This window comes from Notamacropus eugenii, chromosome 2 (genome assembly GCF_028372415.1).
Source record: "Notamacropus eugenii isolate mMacEug1 chromosome 2, mMacEug1.pri_v2, whole genome shotgun sequence".
In the NCBI taxonomy this organism is placed as follows: Eukaryota; Metazoa; Chordata; class Mammalia; order Diprotodontia; family Macropodidae; genus Notamacropus; species Notamacropus eugenii.
Window position 1 is genome coordinate 276425767 of NC_092873.1, and position 20992 is coordinate 276446758.

A 20992-nucleotide genomic window follows, 5' to 3' on the forward strand; every position below is an offset into this window, starting at 1 on the left:
CCACAGACTCATGTAACTCAGGCTTCCATGTGATTCAAGCAGGTCACATGGGCCTATTAATGGATGGGAATGATCTTCCCATTAAGCAAAAATACATCAATAATAACTGTCATATGTACTTGAGTTCTGCAAGATATTGTGGAAGTTCTTATCCTTAAGATTATTACAACCTACTTCACAGAACCACAGATTTTAAGCAAAAAAAAATCTTGGAAATAATATAATGTAGCCCCCTCATTTTGTAAGTGAGGAAACTGAATCAGTTTATGCTTTGCCTGAGGTCAAATATAGGTAGCAAGTAGCAGAGCATGTAGTTGAGAGGAAAAGTCCTAAATGTATGAAAAAGTTAAGTAGCAATTAGAGACCTATCAGTTCAGGACAGGAGTAGAAGAGATATACATGATAAATTCCTAGTATGAGATAAGGGCTTAATAAATATTTTTTCCTACTTTTAAATGAGTGGTTCAGATAGAGTAAGTACTGTTGGAATTCAGAGGAGGTCATTTTTGACAGTATGTCCAAGATTCATGAATGATAGATAATTTGACATAAGTAGAATTTTTACAGTTGGAAAGGAGAGAAGCACATTGCAGGAAGAGGGTCTTAGTGTGAATAAAGGCATATAGACAGGAAGCTACAAGAGATAATAGGTACATCAGTTTGACTATAGCAGAGAGTCATTGTTGAGAAGTAGTGGGAAATAAAGGTGGAAAATCTAGATTGGAGTTAGGTTGTTAAGAGCTTTGATGCCTCCATAAGGATTTAGATTTTCTAGGCAATACAGAACCATAGGATAATTGAATGCTTTGACCAGGGGAGTGGCATGCTCTGAGTGGGTTTTAACAAAATTAATATGATAATGATATTCAATATGAACTAGAACAGAGAAGTCAATTAATAGGTAGCTGGAATTTCCAGATATAAAGTGATAAGTGCTTGAACAAGTGTGGTGGTATAATGAGAATTCAGAGGAAGAAATGGTAATGACATGTAATGAAGGAAGAATTGACAGGACTTGGCGACTATTTTGGATGTGAAGGAAGTCACTTTGGTGTGATCATCTATAATGATTTTGATTTAAAAAGATATAACATCTCAAATGAAGAGCCTTGATATGTAAGGAAACTAGAAGGGGTGTGTGTGTGTGTAAATAACTAGGTTATGATGGGCTTTGAATGTCAAACAGGATTTTATATTTGATTGTAGAGGTGATGGGAAGCTACTGGGGTTTATTGAAAAGGCAGGTATCATGCACAGACCTACACAAGGTAGTAGGTGCTGATGAAAGGAAAAGATGTCTTTAGATTTTGAAACCCGGAAAAGATTGATGAAAGTAGGGAAATCAGAAGAAATTTCATTTTAGAGAGTATGTGATGAAGTAGTGAAACTCAAAGTAATAGGACTACTGATGGGATTAGAGACCTCCATAGTAAGTCAGATGTAACCTACATGCCACATTGTATATGCCCAGTTGTTGTACTTAGCATGGTAGCCCCATTTATCCAACTTGTGTTCTTTGTCTCTAGCATTGCATTATTCCACACTATTCCTATTCCTCACTGCTGTCTTTCCTGTCACTCTTTCGGGTTCTGGTGTCACTGGTTTCCTTCTGTTGTCTTTGGAATTTTGCAGTTCTTCCATGTTCATTTCTGCATTGACACAGGTAGTAGAGGGATACTGTAAAGAAGAAATGGTGATGACATTCAGTAAGGGATATTGTAAACGTTAAGTCACATCTATTGTCATTACACTTGCACAGTTTTTACTCGCTCTGATCTAATGTGATCATCTGTGGTGACAGACTTAAAAAAAGAAATTTCATGTGTCAGGCACTGCATTAAGTGCAGGAAATGGAAAGAGAAGTAAAAGACAGTTCCTATTTTCAAGGAGCTCAGAGTCTAATGGGGAAGGCAGTGCACAAACTACTATGTAGAAGTGAGCTGTCTGCAGGATAAATCAGAAATAATCAGCAGAGGGAAGGCACCATAACAAAAAGGGATTGGGAAGGGCTTCCTGTAAAAAAGGAGACTTTAGCTGGGACTTGAAAGAAGCCAGGAAGCAAATCTTTCCAGGCATGGGAGACAGCCAGTGGAAATACCTTAGATTTAGGAGATAGAGTATCTTGTTCAAGGAATAGTAAGGAGGCCAGTATCATTGGATCAGGGAATGTGTAGAGGAGGAATAAAAGTATATAAGGAAATTAGAAAGGTAGGAGTGGGGAGAGAAGCTAAGTTATAAAAGGTTTTAGTGCCAAATAAGATTTTTATATTTGATTCTAGAGGTGATAGGAAGCCGTTGCTATTTATTGAACAGGAAGATGACATTGTCAGACCTGTGGTTTAGATCGTTTTGACAGCTGAGTAAAGAATGGAATGGTGTCGGGAAAAACTTGTCTAGGGGAAGAACAACTAATGCGCTGTTGGAATAATCCAGGTGTGAGATGATGAGGGCTTGTACCAGGGCGTGGGCAGTGTCAGAGGAGACAAAGGAGCATGTTCAAAAGATGTTACAAGGGCAAAATAGACACACTTTGTCAGCAGATCAGATATGGGGATGAGAGAGAGTGAGGAGCTGAGGATGACACTTAGGTTTTGAACCTGAGTAACTGGGAGGATGGTGGTACTCTCAACAGGTTTCTATAGGAAGCCTTTCCTAACTCCTCTTAATCCTAATGCCTTCCATTTCATAACTATACCCTATTTATTCTGTATATAGCTTGTTTGTACCAATTTGTTTATTTGTTGTCTCCCTCATTAATGAGCTCTTTGAGAGTGGGGGCTATCTTTTGCCTTTTTTTATATCCCCAGAGCTTGGCACAGTGCTTGGCACATAGTAATCACTTAATAAATGGTTATTGACTGATTGACCTGACAGTAATTAGAAAGTTTGGAAGAGAGCATTTGGAGAAAAAGATAATGAATTTAGTTTTGGACATGATGAGTTTAAGATGCTTACAGGACCTCCAGTTTAAGATGCCTGATAGGCAGTTGGAGATTTAATACCGGAGGTCAGCAAAGAAATTAGGGCTGGATAAGTAATTTGAGCATCATGAGTAGGAGAGTTAATGAGCTCACCAAATTAAGTAGTATAGAAGGAGAAGAAAAAAGGGCCCAGGACTGAGTCCTGGGGGATACGCATTGTGAATGGGCATGACCTGATTGAAGTTTCAGCAAAAATATTTGAGAAGGAGTGTTCAGATTAGGTATGAGGAAAGCTAAGAGGGAATAGTGTAACAGAAACCTAAAGAGAAGGAACTATCAATAAGCAGGTAAAAGCAATGTCTAAAGCTGCAGAGAGGCCAAAAAGGATGACACCTGGGAAAAGGCCATTATTCTGGCAATTAAGGGATCATTAGCAACTCGGGAGAAAGAAGTTTCAGTTGAATGATGTCAGAAGCTAGACTATAGAATTAAGAAGAGAATGAGAGGAAAGGAAGTGGAGGTACTGACTGTAGACAGCCTTCTCCAGAAGTTTAGCCATAAGAGTAAGGAGAGATATGAGACAATAGATACTGGCGATAGACGGATCGAGTGTAACGCAGGTTTTTGAGGATTTCAGGCTAGTTTTATTGTTGTTCAATCATTTCAGTCACATCTGACTCTTCATGATCCCATTTGGAATACTAGAGTGGTTTGCCATTTCTTCTCCAGCTCATTTTACAGATGAGGAAACAGGCAAACAGATTTCAGTGACTTGCCCAGGGTCACAGAGGTAGTAAGTGTCTGAGGCCAAATTTGAACTCAGGAAGATGAGTTCCTGATTTCAAACCCAGCACTCTTATCACTATGCCACCTAGCTGCCCCCTAAGGTAGTAGCTTGAGTTATATAAGAGAGATGAAACTTGAAACACTAATCAAGCTTACATAGAACTTGAATTTATTTTTACTTTGTTTTTGGATTTTGGGGAATGATAATGAATTTTTATCTTAGGATTTAAGAGTTTAAGTGTACAGCTTGAAAACTATCACACACATTTAACCTCCACATTCTGTTCTGATTTCATTTAGTGGCCCTCAGATTCTCAAGAATCATCTTCTAAGGAACTCTCTGCAGGCTCTCAGTTTGTAGGTCTGATGGCAGTTCTTACAGCTTGTTTTTCAAGTGGCTTTGCGGGAGTTTATTTTGAGAAAATTTTAAAAGAAACCAAACAATCTGTGTGGATTAGAAATATTCAACTTGGTAAGTCTTTGGTGTGCATTTTTAATGTGCTTTTGAGAAAATTAGTTTTATTATATGTAAAGAATCACCATCTACAAAAATATCTATATTATCATATCTAGCATAGGATTTCCTGCATAATTTTGCAGTAATTTTTATGCTTTATCACTTTACCAGAACATAAAGTCTTGATATCCCAGTGAAGAGTTCTTGCACCAATTACCCACTTAAGACATTATTCCTGTGGAACTAACTGTACTTGATAATGTTTCTTCTAGAACCAATTAACTATATTTTAACACAGTGTATTTTAAAATTAATGTGCCATATTATAAGGAAAGCTCTCTCCTTTTCTGTTTCCCTCCCTTTCCTCTGCCTATCTGTTTTTCCCCTCCTTCTACACTTTTTTGTTCTTTAGATAATACATTTTGTAAGAAATACAGCTTGCCTTGTTATTCAGATGTAGGCATGCAAAGAATCAACTTTTTATATTTTGCAGATTACTTTTGCTCTGGAGGGATGAAATGCTTAAAGAAGAAAGTAGTTAGAAGTTAAGTAATATGATAAAAGCACGTTTAATCATTGTTTTAAAAACCTCATACTTATTTTTCAAAGTACTTTGACCCTTTTAGAGAACAAGTTCTGAGGAGCTGTGAAACTGGAGGCAAGTTGTTTGTTTGTTTTTTAAAATGAAGGGTTGTTCCATGCATTGAGGAAACAATACCACTACTAGGTCTGTATCCCAAAGAGATAAAAAACAAGAAGGAAAAGGACCTGTGTGTGCAAAACTATTTATAGCAGCTCTTTTTGTAATGGCAAAGAATTGGACATTGAGGGGATGTCTATCAGTTGGGGAATGGCTGAACAAGTTGTTGTATATGGTTATGATGGAATGCTATTGTGCTTTAAGAAGTAATGAACAGGATACTCAGAAAAAACATGGAAAGAATTACATGAATTGATGCAAAGTGAAGTGAGCAGAATAAGAACATTATACACAGTAACAGAAATATTGTATGATGATCTACTATGAATAACTTAACTATTCTCAGCAATACAATGATCTAAGACAATTCTGTAGGACTTATGATGAAAGGTGCTGTCCATCTCCAGAGAAAGAACTGGTAGACCCTGAATGCAGACCAAAGATACTTTATTTTACTTTTCTTTATTTTTCTTTTTGCTTTTTTTTGGTCTGTCTGTTTTCTTTCACAGAATGACTTATATGGAAATGTGTTTTACATGACTACACATGTATAATCTATGTTAAATTGCGTTCTTAATGAGGAGGGGAGGAGAAGGAGGGATTCTGGAACTCAAAATTTTGGTGAGGGGAAAGAATGTTACAATTGTTTTTACATGTAATTAGGAAAAATTAAAATATTAAATAAGAAAAAGATGAAGGGTTGTTAAGGAACAGTTATATTTAGATTTATAGTAAAAGTCAGACAAATTCCAGTTTCAGAAAACAAAAAAAGTGCAGAGAGGAGGAGTCTGGTTTAACATCCCATCCTAATCTCTTTCCTGACCTCCTGTCCTGGGGCATTTTATCTGGATGCCTCATCTGTGTTTTAAACTCAACTTAATCAAATGAAAATTCATCATCTCTGTGCCTTGTGCCCTTGTCTTCTTTTCAGACTTCACTGTTTCTGTGGAGGGCATATAATCTCATGACCCAGTTTCACAGTCTTGGAGTCTACCATCATTTTTCTTTTTTTCTCTTGTCTCCCATATTCAGCACTTTTCCAATTCTAGTTTGGTTCTGTAGCCTTTCTTTCTTACGCTATTGTTGTCATCTTTTGGTTGGTCTCTGTTCTTCCAATATTTCTCCTCCAGTCCCTTTTCTATATAGGTGTCAAAGGCCCAGGTTTCACCATGTCACTCCTACTCAGTGGTTCCCTATTGCTTCTAGGATAAAATACAAATTACTCAGTCTGGCATTTAAAGCCATCCACATTTTGCCTCCAGCCTCTCTTTTTAGACATTATTTTTTACTTTTCCACATCATAAATTCTACATTATAGCCAAATTGGGCTACTAAGGTGAACTTGACATTCCATTTCCTGACTTTGTTCATTTGCCCAGCCTGCTTTCCATGCTTGGAATGCACTCTTCATTTTTGCCTCCAAGAATTCATGAGGAGGAATTGTAGTCCATGTACTACCTCCTTCATGAAACTTTTCATTATCTTCCCTGTTATAGCTTTCTCTCTTCTCAGATTACTTTGCATTATGCTTGTGTACATGTTATGTCCTTCCAAATGTAAATTACTTGAAGTCGGACAGTTTAATATTTTTTGTATTTATTATCACCATCTAGCACTGTAGCTTGCATATTATAAAATGTTTGTTGAATTGTATTGTTGAAGAGAGAATATTCATTCTCAAAGAAATGAATATTTAAGATTTCCTTAGATATATGTTAAGGCTTTCAAATCTATCTTAGATTTTATTGCAAAAATTGATCAGAAGTCATTCCTTACAAGCTCAGATAGGTTCCGTAGTCTAGCCCATTGGTTCTCTTAATTAATTATTTTTTAAATGGTAATCTGCTCTTGATGGCAGCTTCTCCAAAGTTGAGAAAATAGATGGCAAGTTTTATTTGTTTTATTCATTTAGCTAACTCTCTGTTTTTGATTGTCATTCCAGTGGTTTTCCTACTGTTAATCTAGATATGAACAAAGTTCTAAAGAGACAGTATTGTCACAAATGGTGAGATTTCCTAACCCTTTTCCAGATTTAACCCTTGAGTGCTGCCAGGGTTAATTATGGTCTTACACTGGAGTTAGTTTTAACCTTGTACTCTCTTGACTATGTGCCTCTCACCAATGAACTTCCTAGATAGTTTGGGCTACTTTTATCCTCTCATTCTCTAATTCTGTTTAGATTTTATTAGATGTTGATCTCAACAGAGAGAAAATAGTTTTCCCCCTTCACAGAGCTTTCTAACCAAGATTGATCTTGTACGTATTTTTGAAGGAAATAAGCGGCAGGTGTCTAGATAGGGCAGAGATCTTTTTGTTATGTACCACTTAACTGTATGTTATTTTGTCTTTGTATATCAAGTATCTGGCACTTAGTAAGTACTCAATAAATGCTGACTGAACTGAATTGAAAATTGCTATATTTTGTTAACAAAGTCATGAAGTAACATGAAAAGGAAAAAAATAAACAGTTCTCTGACAGGTTGGTATTAAAGCTATACAAAACAAGTGATTGGACTTTTCTCTTAACTTTTTAAGGTTCTTTTGGGAGCATATTCGGATTAATGGGTGTTTACATTTATGATGGAGAATTAGTATCAAAGAATGGATTTTTTCAGGGATATAACAAACTGACCTGGATAGTTGTTGTTCTTCAGGTAAAGCATTTAAAATCCTATATTTGCATAGAATAAAAATCTGTTTGTTTGAAGGTCTTAGAGCAAACCCTGATATTAAAGTTATTTCTGTCAATGTCCATCATAGTGTCTGTATCTGCTTTCTAAAAGGAAGGTCAGAGTTAAAATGGAATGGAATTCGGTGTTCTAAATTATAGCAGAAACTCGAGAATGAACATCAGTGCTGATTTGGAAGGAGAACAATTGAATAAGAGGGAAGGAGAAGTACTGGAAGGGTGGTGGAAGAAGAGAGAAAAATCTGAATGATGCTCCCAGTTTTAACAAGTCAAAAACATATCAGAATACAGGAGAAAATCACGAAGAAGCTTTCTGTTTCCTGAACTGAATAGTTCTCAGTTTCACATCAAAGTTTCAGTTAAGTTTCATCATCAAAAATATATTTTAGTATAGATGGAAATTGATCCTGATTAGAATGTTATTTCATAAATATTTCAGTAGAATGACTTAGAATAAAGTTCTGACCAAGACTGGGAAATTTAAAAATGAAAGAAATTATACCTCCCACTTATAATATAGCTGTTTGTTAAACCTCTTTGTTTCTGTTTTAAAATAAAGATCCAGCCTTCCAAGAGTAACATAACATCAATAATTAATATCCCTCAGAATTGGGAATTGGCATGAACTTCATATGTCCAATATACCCAGAATATTCTGTCATAAACTGTACACATTGAGTGAATATGATTACATGGTACCCACTGTTTCATGCAGAACATGCAGTAGTCCTGCTTGGGAAGATTTTTGTTTAAGTCAAGCCCTGAATGGATTTTTTTCCCACTGGGGTTTGTGTATACATGTACCATGATGAAAATAGAAGCTTACCAACTGATTATGGTATAGCTGTAGATGTGTGTGCCCAGTATAATTTTTTCTTTTTGACTTTGTAACAAGTCTTAATAAATTGTAGAATAGTGGTCCTTATTTTGAAGCTCATGGGGGAATTGTGTTGGTATTCAAACCTAGGATGTGTTTAAAGCTTCATGTTATCACATTATATTGCTGTGTATTCTTGTGTGTATCAAATAATAAACATATATATGTGAAATTATATCTACCTGAATAGCTGAAGGTGTTCAAGTCTTAATTATTATCAATTACATTTACATAAACTCATTACATTCATTATCTTATTTGATCTCTATAGCAATCCTTTGAAGTAGGTGTAAAAAATAACATTGAATCCATTTGACAGATTAAGAAATTGAGACTTGGGTTAAAATCTTTGGTTAACATGACATAGCTAATAAGTGGTGGTGGTGGGAGTAGAATGAAAGGGTTTTTTTAAGTTTTATTGATACTTTTTTTTAATCACCAAATTTCTCAATAACTTACCCTATATAACAAGTATAATTCAACAAGGCAAAGGAAACTGTCCCATTAATTGCCTGACAGTGTGTGCAATCATTCCCCACACATGGCCTGAATAGAAGCAGAATGTTCTTAACTCTGATCTCTAAGGTTCTTCCCACTGCAGTACAACTGTTTATTCATTCAGCAGGCATTTATTAAAGCCAACAAGGTGCAAGCCAGTGTTATATGTTGTGGGAAATACAGAGATGAGGAAGACATTATCCCTTTCCTGAAGAAGCTTATAATCTAGTAGGGGAGATGAAATGTACACAAGTAGTTATAACCTTAAATAGAATGTGTTAAGTCCTGTGGAATGATTTGGAACCTTAGAAGGAAGCAGTCACTTCTGTTTTGGGGTTGAGGATTAGAGAGTTCTGGAGGAAGGTAGTATTGAGAGGCAGCATGAGAGGCAGTAATAATATAGAAATTTATACATCACTTTAAGGATTGTACAGTGCTTTACAGATATATTCTATTCCTTCTAGCCACCCTGTGAGGCAAATACTACAGGTATTATTATCCCCATTTTATAGACAAGGAAACTAAAGCTCACGGAAGTTGTCCCTTGCCCTTGGTCCCTCAGCTAGTAAGTTTCAGTGGTGGGATTTGGATTCAAAATTAGTGGATAAGAAGGATGGAAAGAGGTTAAAACTAGCTCATATATGGAACCTAGGATTAGCTTAGGAAGTGCCACTGAATTCCAGGCATTGGAGAGCCATTTTTTTTTTTTTAACAAAAGCAAGAGAGCTGTGCTTGAGGAAATTAATTGGCATCAGAACTATGTGTTACAGTAGAAGATGGATTAGGAGGCTGATGCCAGGTGGCATAGAGTGGCATTGCAAATGGCAAGAAAGAGGCATTGCAGAGAGAGTATAGATAGGACTTTGGTGATTAATTGTATTTGAGGAGAAAAGGGAGAATCAAGAGATAGCATTTAAGTTTTTAGCCTGGATTGTTGGAATAATAACAGCTCGTATTTATTTATTGCTTAAATGTTTGCAAAGAATCTTAAATATATTATCTGATTTGAAATAATGGTAATGCTTTTTACAGAAATAGAGGAAGTAGTTTCAGAGAAATAATGAGGTCAATTTTGGACCTAGTGAGTTTGAACTATGGGCAAGACTTAAATAAAGTAGAAATACTTAATAGGTAAAGAATGGAAATACAGATCATGGGGCTTTAGTTTTCTTTTTTTGGGGGAGGGAGCAGTCATTTATATAAAAGTGACAGCTATAACCTTGAGAGTAGATGAAACATCAGAAATCAAATAAAAATATTTTGTGGAAGTTAAAGAGACTTATTATGGCCCTTATAATTTTATCATTTGAGTAACTCAATGTCTTTTCAGTAAGAGAACATCTAGGATTTGTTTGCCAATTCTTAGAGAGCATAGCTTGTTTAATGCCTGCCTGTAGATTTCTGGACTAACTTGCTGAAAGCTCTTTCATGGCTCCTGGAGCCCTTCTAAATATTTTAAAGATACCTTCAGGGAATTTCACTTTTGAAATGAAATTAGAAACATAGCAGTTTCAAGAGAAAATTTTCAGAGCACTGAGAAAAATTGTGATTGTTATTAAAGATTTTTGTCTGCCGCTGCAATGTGAAGAAAAACCATGTAATTTGAATTCCCAGCTGTGTATGATATTTATCAAGTCTTTCTGGGAGCCAGGTACATGAGGCACAAATTAGACAAACTTCTACCTGTGGCTTATTCTTATTGGATGATGATTCCAAGAAAGACATTTAGTTGAAAATAGGTCCAAATTGGGCTATTACATAATGCTACAGAATAAGCGAAAGCTACATGGTGAAATAGATTCATGCTGTGCCTGGAGTCAGGAAGACCTGAGTTCAAATCTTGTCTCAGACACTAGCTGTATGATATTGAGCAAGTCACTTCACCCTGTTTGTCTCAGTTTCCTTATCTGTTACTTTTGCCAAGAAAACCCCAAATCGGGTCACAAAGAGTTGAATACAACTGAAATAACTGAACAAAAACAATAGAATAACGATATTTAGAAACAAAAAGAAACGAGAACTCAGAAAATAATGATGAGGGTTGAATCAATGAAGATGGATATGGAGGTTGAATGTAAAAATTATGGAGAACGTTACATCAATAGCTTTGAAGAAAAGAATTGAGTATAATACTCAAAAAAGAATGTAGCACTTACTAGAGAGTAGAAAGATGGAGATGTTAAAAGCCAAACTTCATGCAGATGATGACTTAAATTGACTGTATCATAGCCAAATGTACAGTGTACTTCAATTTTTTAATTTACATTAGAATGTATCTTTATGAATTTATATACAGAAATTTACTTTTTATTCTAATTCAGGAAGATAACCCAAGTGCTTTTCATTCAGTCTCCCTTTCAAGCCCAGATAGAGTTCAAGCCTCATGTAATGCATAAACATAAATTCAGATTCTTACATCTAAAGGGATTTCTACCCTTAAAAATGCACAGGCAAAGAGGAGCCAAAAATTATTTCAGTAGACATAAACTACAGTAGGATGGAGTTTAAGGTGAAATTTGTAAAATTCTTACTTTTTTTCTAGATATATGAGTTCTCCTTTCACCCCTTTCAGGCACTGAACATTCTCACCCAAGAGACTCCATCCATATTTAGGAAGATATCAGAAAAGTTATGCTTCTGTACAAGTGGTTGAAGGAGAGCAGATATCTAAGGGGGAAGTCTCTTAAGATGGACAGGGAAATTTCCCAGGGATTTTGCCATCCAGAGTAGGAGAGTTGCTGTGGTATATCTTGAAGCCTAGGTGTAGCCTCCATAGGTGCTACAAGGAAATGTTCAGATAAAGGACTTAGAAGATTTTTGTTTAAAGTAGAGAGCAGCCAGAATGATGAAAGGCTCCAAGAGCATGCCATTGAGGCTTGGTTGAAGACACTCCAGGTGATTAGCGTAGAGAAGACTCAGGGGCTATGACAGCTATCACATGGAAGAGGAATTAGAATTGTTGCATAACTAGCAGCAAGGGGTGGAAGTTTGAGAAAGATAATTTTAGGTGTAGAGTGGGCATTTGAGAAAGGTCATTTTAGGCTGGGGGTAAGAAAACTTTCCTGACAGTTGGACTTTTCTGAAAATACAGTGGATTGCTTTTAAGGGGTTGGGTTCCCTCCGCTGGAGGTCTTAAAGCAAAGACTGGATGATCATTTTTCTGGTTTGTTTAGGAGATTCTTGTTCTGGTGTGAGTGGAATTAGCTGGCCTATGAGGACTTGGTCTGAGATTTTGTCATATCAGGATAGAGAGTAGAAAAAGAAGAGAAAGCTTTTTACTTTATCAAATAGATTGAGGAAGGAGAGCCTATGAAAGAGATAGAAAAGAATCAGTTACAGAGATAGGAAGAAAACTAAGAGAGAACAGTAACTTAGAAACCAAGAGAAAAATTTCAGGCTAGTCATGACTTCAGAAAACTGAATGTCGAGGCATGCCTCCTGCCTCTTGGCAAAGAAGCAATAGCTGAGAGGTGAAGAATGAGGCACACGTTTTCAGATATGGCTTGTGAGTTATTTGTTTTACTCTATTATATTTTTTTTGTCATATTGGAGGGCTTTGTCAAAACAGTGAGAAAGACTTAGTGGGAGGTGGCAGAGATGAACAAAGAAAAAAGAAAATAGTAAATAAATACAGAGTTCAGAAGGAGACCTAAACAGAGAAATTTTGTTACTACCTAGTTAAATTTAAGATACACTTTAAAAATTGGGAAATTGTATTTGTTGATTACCTTGTAATCAATAATGTATGAATACATTCATAATAAAAAAGAAAGTTTTTAAAAAGAGAATAGTTTCCAGGAGACAATATGGCACAGTATCAAAGTCTATAAGAGTGAATGGTATTGTATTTGGTATTAGAAGATCATGGGGTACTTGGAGTATGCGTTTTTAGTAGAGTCAGAGGGGAAGACAGATTTCTAAGTGTTGATCATCTCTCCTTTAAACCACCACTAGAAATACTTTGTTAATCAAGTTATATTTATCTATATCAAGGTATCCCTGTTTTTTTTCAATAGGGACTATATGAACAGAAATCCATATGTACAAGCTGCATGAATTTTGATTTCAGCAATTTTATGAAAGAATGTTTTTACAGAGCCAAATAGATTTAATTATTTGGCCAGACTTTGACCATATAGTCAGAAATTTCAGGTGATTAGGCCCTGCTGGCCTATTAGATAAACACATTACACTGAGCATCTTGGGCTGTATTTGTTTTATATCTACTTCTGAGTCTATAAGTCCACTTGATTACTGAAAGCACCATGCTATTGAGAACCAGGTTGTACCTTCTATGTACAAGAGTATGTGTGAATCTGCTGAAATGCTTTAATTACTATTGGAAAAAGTAACCACTATTAAGTCACCATTGTTATCTTTATTTATAAAGGATAGCATATTAATGAGTGCTCTCAATAGTAGGTAAATAGGAAAAATTTTAAAACAATTAGTTTTTCTATCCCCTAGGCAATACTAATTCGGTAAGCTATAGCTAATGACTAATTGACTAATGAAAGAAAATAAGGATTCTGTTCAGAATACTGTGAAAGTTCTAGTACAAAGAACTGCCATGAACTATTGTCCAGAAATTTTCATTTATCATAAGATCAGAGGTTTAGAGTTGGCAGTGGCCTTAAATACCATCTAGTTCTTCAGTCCAACTTATTTTATAGATAGCTGAACTAAGACTCACTGAGGTTCAGTGACTTGCACAAGGTGTCAAACAAAGGTCATGAGTTACTGAGCTGAGATTTGAACCTGGGTTCTCTGTCTCCAAATCCAGGATTTTTTCTATTGTAATAATAATAGCAGCTAATGTTTATATACTTCTTTAAAGTGTATTTACAAAGCTCTTCACATATATTGTTTCCTTTAATCCTGATACTTATCCTGTAGCTGCTGTTATGATCTCCTCTCTACAAAGATGAGATTAAATGACTTTCCCAAGTATGGCTAGTACATGTGTGAGGCAGGAGTTCAGAGTTTCCAAACTCCAAAACAACTCTCCATGCATTGTACCCTCTACAGTAATGTGTGTCTATATGGTTTTTAAGATATTTATTGAAAAAATTTCTGACCACTTGTATCAGATATTGTTTGAAACAGGTTGTCTGTTGATTGGCTTCTTTTGTTTCTAAAGAGGTTTTTTTTTCCATTGTAATTAATCTTCTGTTACGGGATTTAAAATCTCTCTCAATCCTAAAATTTATATTGAGTTAAAAAGAAAATACTGCAGAGAAGTTGAGAGAATTCCCTTATTTTGGAGTTGTTTGCAAGGGTGGATGAAGTATCACTTTTCTCTCTCTAAAAGTCGCCTTTTTTTCAACCTTTTGCAGGCACTTGGAGGCCTTGTCATAGCTGCTGTTATTAAGTATGCGGATAATATTTTAAAAGGATTTGCAACATCTTTGTCCATAATATTATCAACACTAATCTCCTATTTTTGGCTGCAAGATTTTGTTCCAACCAGGTAAATGAATCATTTTTCAACATTTAGATATGCCTCACTAGTAAAATGAATGTATTTCCTATTTTAGTAAAGTAAGGTCACATGTTACACTGGAAGCTATATATGAGATCAGTTTATAGGAGTGAGATTACTTTGTGCTATACACTGCTCAGTATTTGTTAAGTGGAAAAGAAATATAAAACATTGTTTCTACCTTTAAGAAACTCATTGCAGTATAGCTGGGGACCAAAATTAACACATATTAAAGAAGCAATTAAATGACAAACTATGTAGTACTTTCCACTCCTTAATTTGACAGAAATAAATATAAAGGATATTATCCAAAGTTGGTAGGCCTGTAGTGAGATATATTCCTGAGAGTTATATATATTGGTTATATATATATTTATACAAATTGGTATAATGTTTTTGGATACAGCCTGATACTATCATACGTACCAAATTAACAAGCATTTATCAAGTGCTTACTATGTGCTAGCCATTGTGCTACACTCTGGGGATATATATATATGTAGGCTAAACACAGAAGTAAAGACAGCTTCTATCCTCAAAGAAATTGCATTCTAATAGGGAAGACCACACATAAAAGGAAGAGCTGAAAAATGAAGGTGAAAGAGTAGAGGAGAGGTCCCTGTGCAAAGATGTGGTGGAGAAAGAAATTCAGAGAGTCTAGAACAAGAGCCCAGAGAGGAATGAAATACATAAATGAGTTATCAGATTATATCTTTGATATAATTCCATTACTGAGAATATGCCCAAAGGAAATACTTCAACAATTAAATATTTCACATGTGCAAAAAATTGTTCCACTATTACAACAAAAAATTGGAAACAATTCATTCCCAATAAGAAAATGGTTAAATAAATTATATAACATGTTATTTCAATAAAGTAGTATGTTGCTGTTAAACTAAAAAATATTGGAAATATAGTTATGCAATGTGAAAAAAGTAGAACTTGAATGGAATAAATTATCATATAACCATAAGAATTGAAAGAGTTCACTTTTTGTTCATGGCATTATTTAAATGTGGTTTTTATCAAAAATTGAATTATATATACTGTAAAAACTGAAATATTAATTTACCTACAACATTTTAAGAATCGCAAAAAACTTAAGAGATTATGCTTAGGTATCTCTTTAATAGTCTTTGAAAAGCATGCAAATTTAGTACAAAGTACTAAAGTTACCATTTGAAAGTTTTACTTTTTATATTTTGTTAGAATTTTCTCAAGTAAGTGTGGTTGAGTACTCATGAAAATTTGAGTGTAATGAGTTATGAAAGTTATAGAAATGTTAGACTTCAGTTCACTTACCTCTTTTTTCAAATGCCTTTTCTAGCTTAGTCATTTTGCTTTTTAATGAAAAATGTTTTAAAATTCTGATTTTTGAGATCTTCATAAAAATTCTCCACTGACTTTAATTGGAATAGCTACATATCTAAAAAGAAATGAGTTATCAAATGAATTTCAGATTTTTGAATCATTGCTCTTATTGACATAAATTTTCATTCATATTTTTGGGGGAGATTCTGATTCTAGGTCAATTAAATGTCCAACATTTATCACATATTTGAAGGAAATTGATAGTCTTATTATAAAATAGTAATAATCATATCTAACCTTCCATTAAAATTCTAATCTGATGCTTTCATTATGGCAAAATATAAGCCTGGGTCCTCAGAGTTATAATAGGTTTTACCAAACTGAAAAGGCTTCAAGTACAGGGCTGGTAACAGCCTAAATGTTTTTCTTCTTGGACCAGACTAGTTAAATGAAGAGTGGTGCATCACCAGAGGCTTGACCAAGACATTATTATTTTTTGTCTTTAGTTAAAGACTTAGGTGGGAGAAGTGATTTTTAAAAATTTATTGGGGTTTTTTTTTTTTAGTGAACTTGAAAAGTGCCAACAAACATGATTGTTTTCTTGTAAAAAACAAAAAAGTTAGCATATGACACACTGAATCTGTTTTAAAACAGACACCTAGGTTAGTAATTAGTTATCTCTTTATATGATAGTGAAAACATCCATGATTTTCCCCCTAGACTTTTGATATACCCCCTCCCCCATTTCAAACATCTGGAAAACTGATTCTGTACCACTCTGAAAAATTGTGTCAAATCCAGCATAGACTTTCTCTATGTCTACTTTTTTGTGGTCCAGCAATTTTATCATCTTTGTGTTCCTTTCTGAAGGTAATCTGCAGGTTCTTTTAATTGGTATTTTATTTTCTGTATTCACAAATTCTGGGAACTTTTCTGGGATTATTTCTTGAATTATAGTGTTTAGTGGGAGACTAGTAATGTATAGAGATCATGTGGTTTTTTAGCACGAGTGCTTTCTGGCTTCTCTTCTTCCAGGTTAGCCTTCATTTAAATATATATGTGTTCCCAGTTAATTGTCCTTTCTTTCACTTCTTTGGAGACACTCACTACCATGAATTCAAATTTTTGATTCTTTTAATTTTGCTATGTAGGCTATAAATTTTGCAGCTTTTGTTCCCTTTAACTTTTTTCAAGATTCTGATTTTATCTCTTGACTCATTCAAAAATATCCTGCTATTGTTCTGTGCTCTCTTGGGAATTCACAGGGTCATCAGACAGTTTGCAGTTCTTTAGATATCCTGGTGACCATATTCCCTTTTGTTCTGATATCTTCTCTGTTGATTTATCTGCTTGTGCTCTAGGTTCTTGACTGAATTCTTTCCCCTTAAATCTTTGGTAACTTTAGGCTTGTTTCCTTATATTCTGCTTTTGCTTACTTTCTGATATTTTCTCTTTTGATGACAGGTTTGCCCCTAGGAGCTGCATGTCAGAGTTGTCTCAGCATCCTCTCACATTGAATAATTGACTTTTCACCAGCTTTAGTCCCCTCTGGGGACAGATTTGGTTCCAGTCAGATATCAGTCTCTTTTCCTTCAGGCCTGGTATAGCCCATACACATTGGCAACCTGCTCCATTTCCCTCTTGTTCTTTAGTTCTCTAGTTGAGTGCTGCTCTTCCAAGCAGAGTACACACTTGCTTTCTTATCCTCCACTGCCTTCCCCCCATCTCCCACCCTTCTTCTACAAGAGGGAAGACCTCTTGTAACATAATGATGGAATGAAAGCCTGGTTAGGATGCTAGCAGAGATTGTGGTACAGTAGTAGTAGTACTTGTAAGGCAATTGCTAAGTAGATTCCAGAGCACAAAATGGTGGGTCTGGTTGTATACAATGATAGGGGTGTGGGGGCTGGTAGCCCAATGGGGGTACTGACCAAATGATACAGATTAGCATTCTCTGCTATTAATTCATAAGGCAGTTAGCTTGTTAAACTTTTTTGTATCTTAGCTTGTGGAGACAAGTGTAATTGAACTAACTCTTCTTAGACAGAATTCCTATTTGGGGAAGTTTTTGAAAGTTAGAAAATATCTAGTCCTCCATCTTATAGATCACTATTTTTTTGCTTTCAATACCATTTCTGTTTTCTCATGTAGCAAATTCTTCTACATGCATAAATAATCTCATCCCATTCCATCTTCTCTAACAGTTTGCCCTCTGTGTAATCCCCACTCTTTCATTTACTTCAGATCTCTTCTACTTTACTGCTGTTTCCCTACTGAATGCAAACATACCCATGTCACCCTCATCCTCAAAAAACCCCTCACTTGATCCATACATTCTGTCCTTCCTCCCACTGTATGTCATTCCACATGTCTCCTTAATTCCCTGAAAAGGCTTTTTATAATAGGCGCCTCCAGTTCCTTTACTCTCACTCTCTTCTTAACTCTTTGCAGTGTGACTAATTTACCTCATCATTCAACTGAATCAGCTCTCTCCAAGGTTGAACATCCTCTTCTTCTTTGATACTCTCTTCTTTCTAGGTTTTGTGACCCTTTGGTGTTCTGGTTTTCCTCCTATTTATCTGACTGCTCCTTCTAAGTCTCCTTTGCTGGGTCATCATCCAGGTCACACCCACTAACCATGGGTATTTCCCATGGTTCTGTCTTAGGTTTTCTTCTTCTTCTATACTTGATTTCTTGATCCCATCAGCTCTCATGGAATCAGTTGTCATCCCAATGCTGATGATTCTTTTTTTTTAATTAGATTTATATTAAGTTTTCAACATTCATTTCCACAAAATTTGAGTTCCAAATTTTCTCCCCATCTCTCCCCTCCCCCCACCCCCAAATGCCAAGCATTCTGATTACCCCTACCACCAATCTGCCTTCCCTTCTAACAACTCTCCCTTCCCTTATCTCCATCTTCTCTTTTGTCTTGTAGGGCAAGATAAATTTCTATACCCCATTACCTGTCTTATTTCCCAGTTGTATGCAAGAACATACTCAACAATTGTTCCTAAAACTTTGAGTTCCAACTTCTCTTCCTCCCTCCCTCCCTACCCATCCCCATTGGGAAGGCAAGCAATTCAATATAAGATGTATATATATGTAGTTTTGCAAATTACTTTCATAATGGAAGTTATGTAAGTTGTGTGAAGTTGTGTAAGACTAACTATATTTCTCTCCATCCTATCCTGCCCCCCATTTCTTCTATTCTCTCTTTTGACCTTTTCCCTCCCCAAGAGTGTTGACTTCTAATTGGCTCTCTCTTCCCATTGCCCTCCCTTCTATCATCCCCCCACCCTGCTTATCCCCTTCTCCCCCACTTTCCTGTATTGTAACATAGGTTTTCATGCCAACATGAGTATATATTTTATTCCTTCCTTGAATCAGATGTGATGAGAGTAAGCTTCACGTTTTCTTTCTCACCTCCCCCCTTTTTCCTCCACTGAAAAGTCTTTTTCTTGCCTCTTTTATGAGAGATAATTTGCCCCATTCCATTTCTCCCTTTCTCCTCCCAATATATTCCTCTCTCACCCCTTTATTTTATTCTTTTAGATATGATCCCTTCCTTTTCAACTCACCCTGTGCTGTGTGTGTGTGTGTGTGTGTGTGTGTGTGTGTGTTTATAATCCCACCAACTACCTAGATACTGAAAAAAGTTTCAAGAGTTACAAATATTGTCTTTCCATGTAAGAATGTAAACAGTTCAACTTTAGTAAATCCCTTATGATTTCTCTTTGCTGTTTACCTTTTCATGCTTCTCTTGATTCTCGTGTTTGAAAGTCAGACTTTCTTTTCAGCTCTGGTTTTTTCATCAAAAATGGTTGAAAGTCCTCTATTTCATTGAAAAACCATTTTTTCCCCTGAAGTATTATACTCAGTTTTGCTGGGTAGGTGATTCTTGGTTTTAGTCCTAGTTTCTTTGACTTCTGGAATGTCATATTCCAAGCCCTACATGTAGAAGCTGCTGTATCTTGTGTTATCCTGATTGTATTTCCACAGTATTTGAATTGTTTCTTTCTAGCTGCTTGCAATATTTTCTCCTTGACCTGGGAACTCTAGAATTTGGCTACAGTGTTCCTAGGAGTTTCTCTTTTTGGATCTCTTTCAGGAGGTGATCAGTGGATTCTTTCAATTTTGCCCCCTGGTTCTAGAATATCAGGGCAGTTTTCCTTGATAACTTCATGAAAGGTGATGTCTAGGCTCTTTTTTTGCTCATGGTTTTCAGGTAGTCCCATAATTTTTATATTATCTCTCCTGGATCTGCTTTCCAGGTTAGTTGTTTTTCCAATGAAATATTTCACATTATCTTCCATTATTTTCATTCTTTTGGTTTTGTTTTGTGATTTCTTGGTTTCTCATCAAGTCATTAGCCTCCATCTGTTCCATTCTAATTTTTAAAGAACTGTTTTCTTCAGTGAGCTTTTGAACCTCCTTTTCCATTTGGCTAATTCTGCTTTTTAAAGCATTTTTCTCCTCATTGGCTTTTTGAACCTCTTTTGCCAATTGAGTTAGCCTATTTTTCAAGGTGTTATTTTCTTCAGCATTTTTTGGGGTCTCCTTTAGCAAGTTATTGACCTGCTTTTCATGATTTTCTTGCATCTCATTTCTCTTCCCAATTTTTCCTCCACCTCTCTTATTTGATTTTCAAAATCCTTTTTGAGGTCTTCCATAGCCTGAGACCATTGAATGTTTATTTTGGATATTTGTGATACAGAAGCCTTGACTTCTATGTCTTTCCTTGATGGTAAGCATTGTTCTTCCTTATCCAAAAGGATGGGAGGAGATATCTCTTCACCAGGAAAGTAACCTTCTATAGTCTTATTTTTTTTCCCTTTTTTGGGCATTTTCCCAACCAGTTACTTGACTTTTGGGTCCTTTATCAAGAGTAGGGTATACTCTGGGGATCTGTAAGATCTCAGTTCCTCCAAGGTGGCACAATCAAGAGTGTACACTGGTCTGGGAGTAGACAGAGATTTTTGTGCCCAGAATCTTAGCAGAGTTTCCTCTTCACAACTACCTGGGCTCCAGTTCCACCAAGCCAGCACTGGGGGCTGAGATTCAGATAAGCTGCTCAGTTCCCCCAGGGGCTTTAAGCAGGGGGTAGGGCTGCAATTCAGTGTGAGATAAAGATTAGCTGCTCAATTGCTCCAGGAGCATTAGGTGGGGCAGGGCCTCCACTGAGGGCCAAGGTACAGATCAGCTACTCAGTTCCCCCAGGGGCTTTAGAGTTCGACAATGGATGTGGGCTGCTGGGGAGCTGCTGCC

At 35.9% G+C, this 20992-nt stretch overlaps 1 protein-coding gene across 7 annotated transcripts in view; it reads left to right on the forward strand.

Moving 5' to 3' along the window:
- SLC35A3 (solute carrier family 35 member A3) overlaps positions 1-20992 on the forward strand; it is a 57161-nt gene that overhangs the window by 25026 nt on the left and 11143 nt on the right. For 3 of the 7 annotated variants that reach the window (XM_072644118.1, XM_072644117.1, XM_072644116.1), the window contains 3 exons: positions 4008-4179; positions 7400-7518; positions 14265-14398. In XM_072644118.1, the coding sequence (XP_072500219.1) occupies positions 4008-4179; positions 7400-7518; positions 14265-14398 (425 nt within the window). Of the gene's footprint in view, positions 1-4007; positions 4180-4657; positions 6870-7399; positions 7519-7624; positions 7912-14264; positions 14399-20992 lie in introns of those variants that run through there. The other 4 variants (XR_011974751.1, XR_011974752.1, XM_072644119.1 and 1 more) reach the window with 4 other exon arrangements.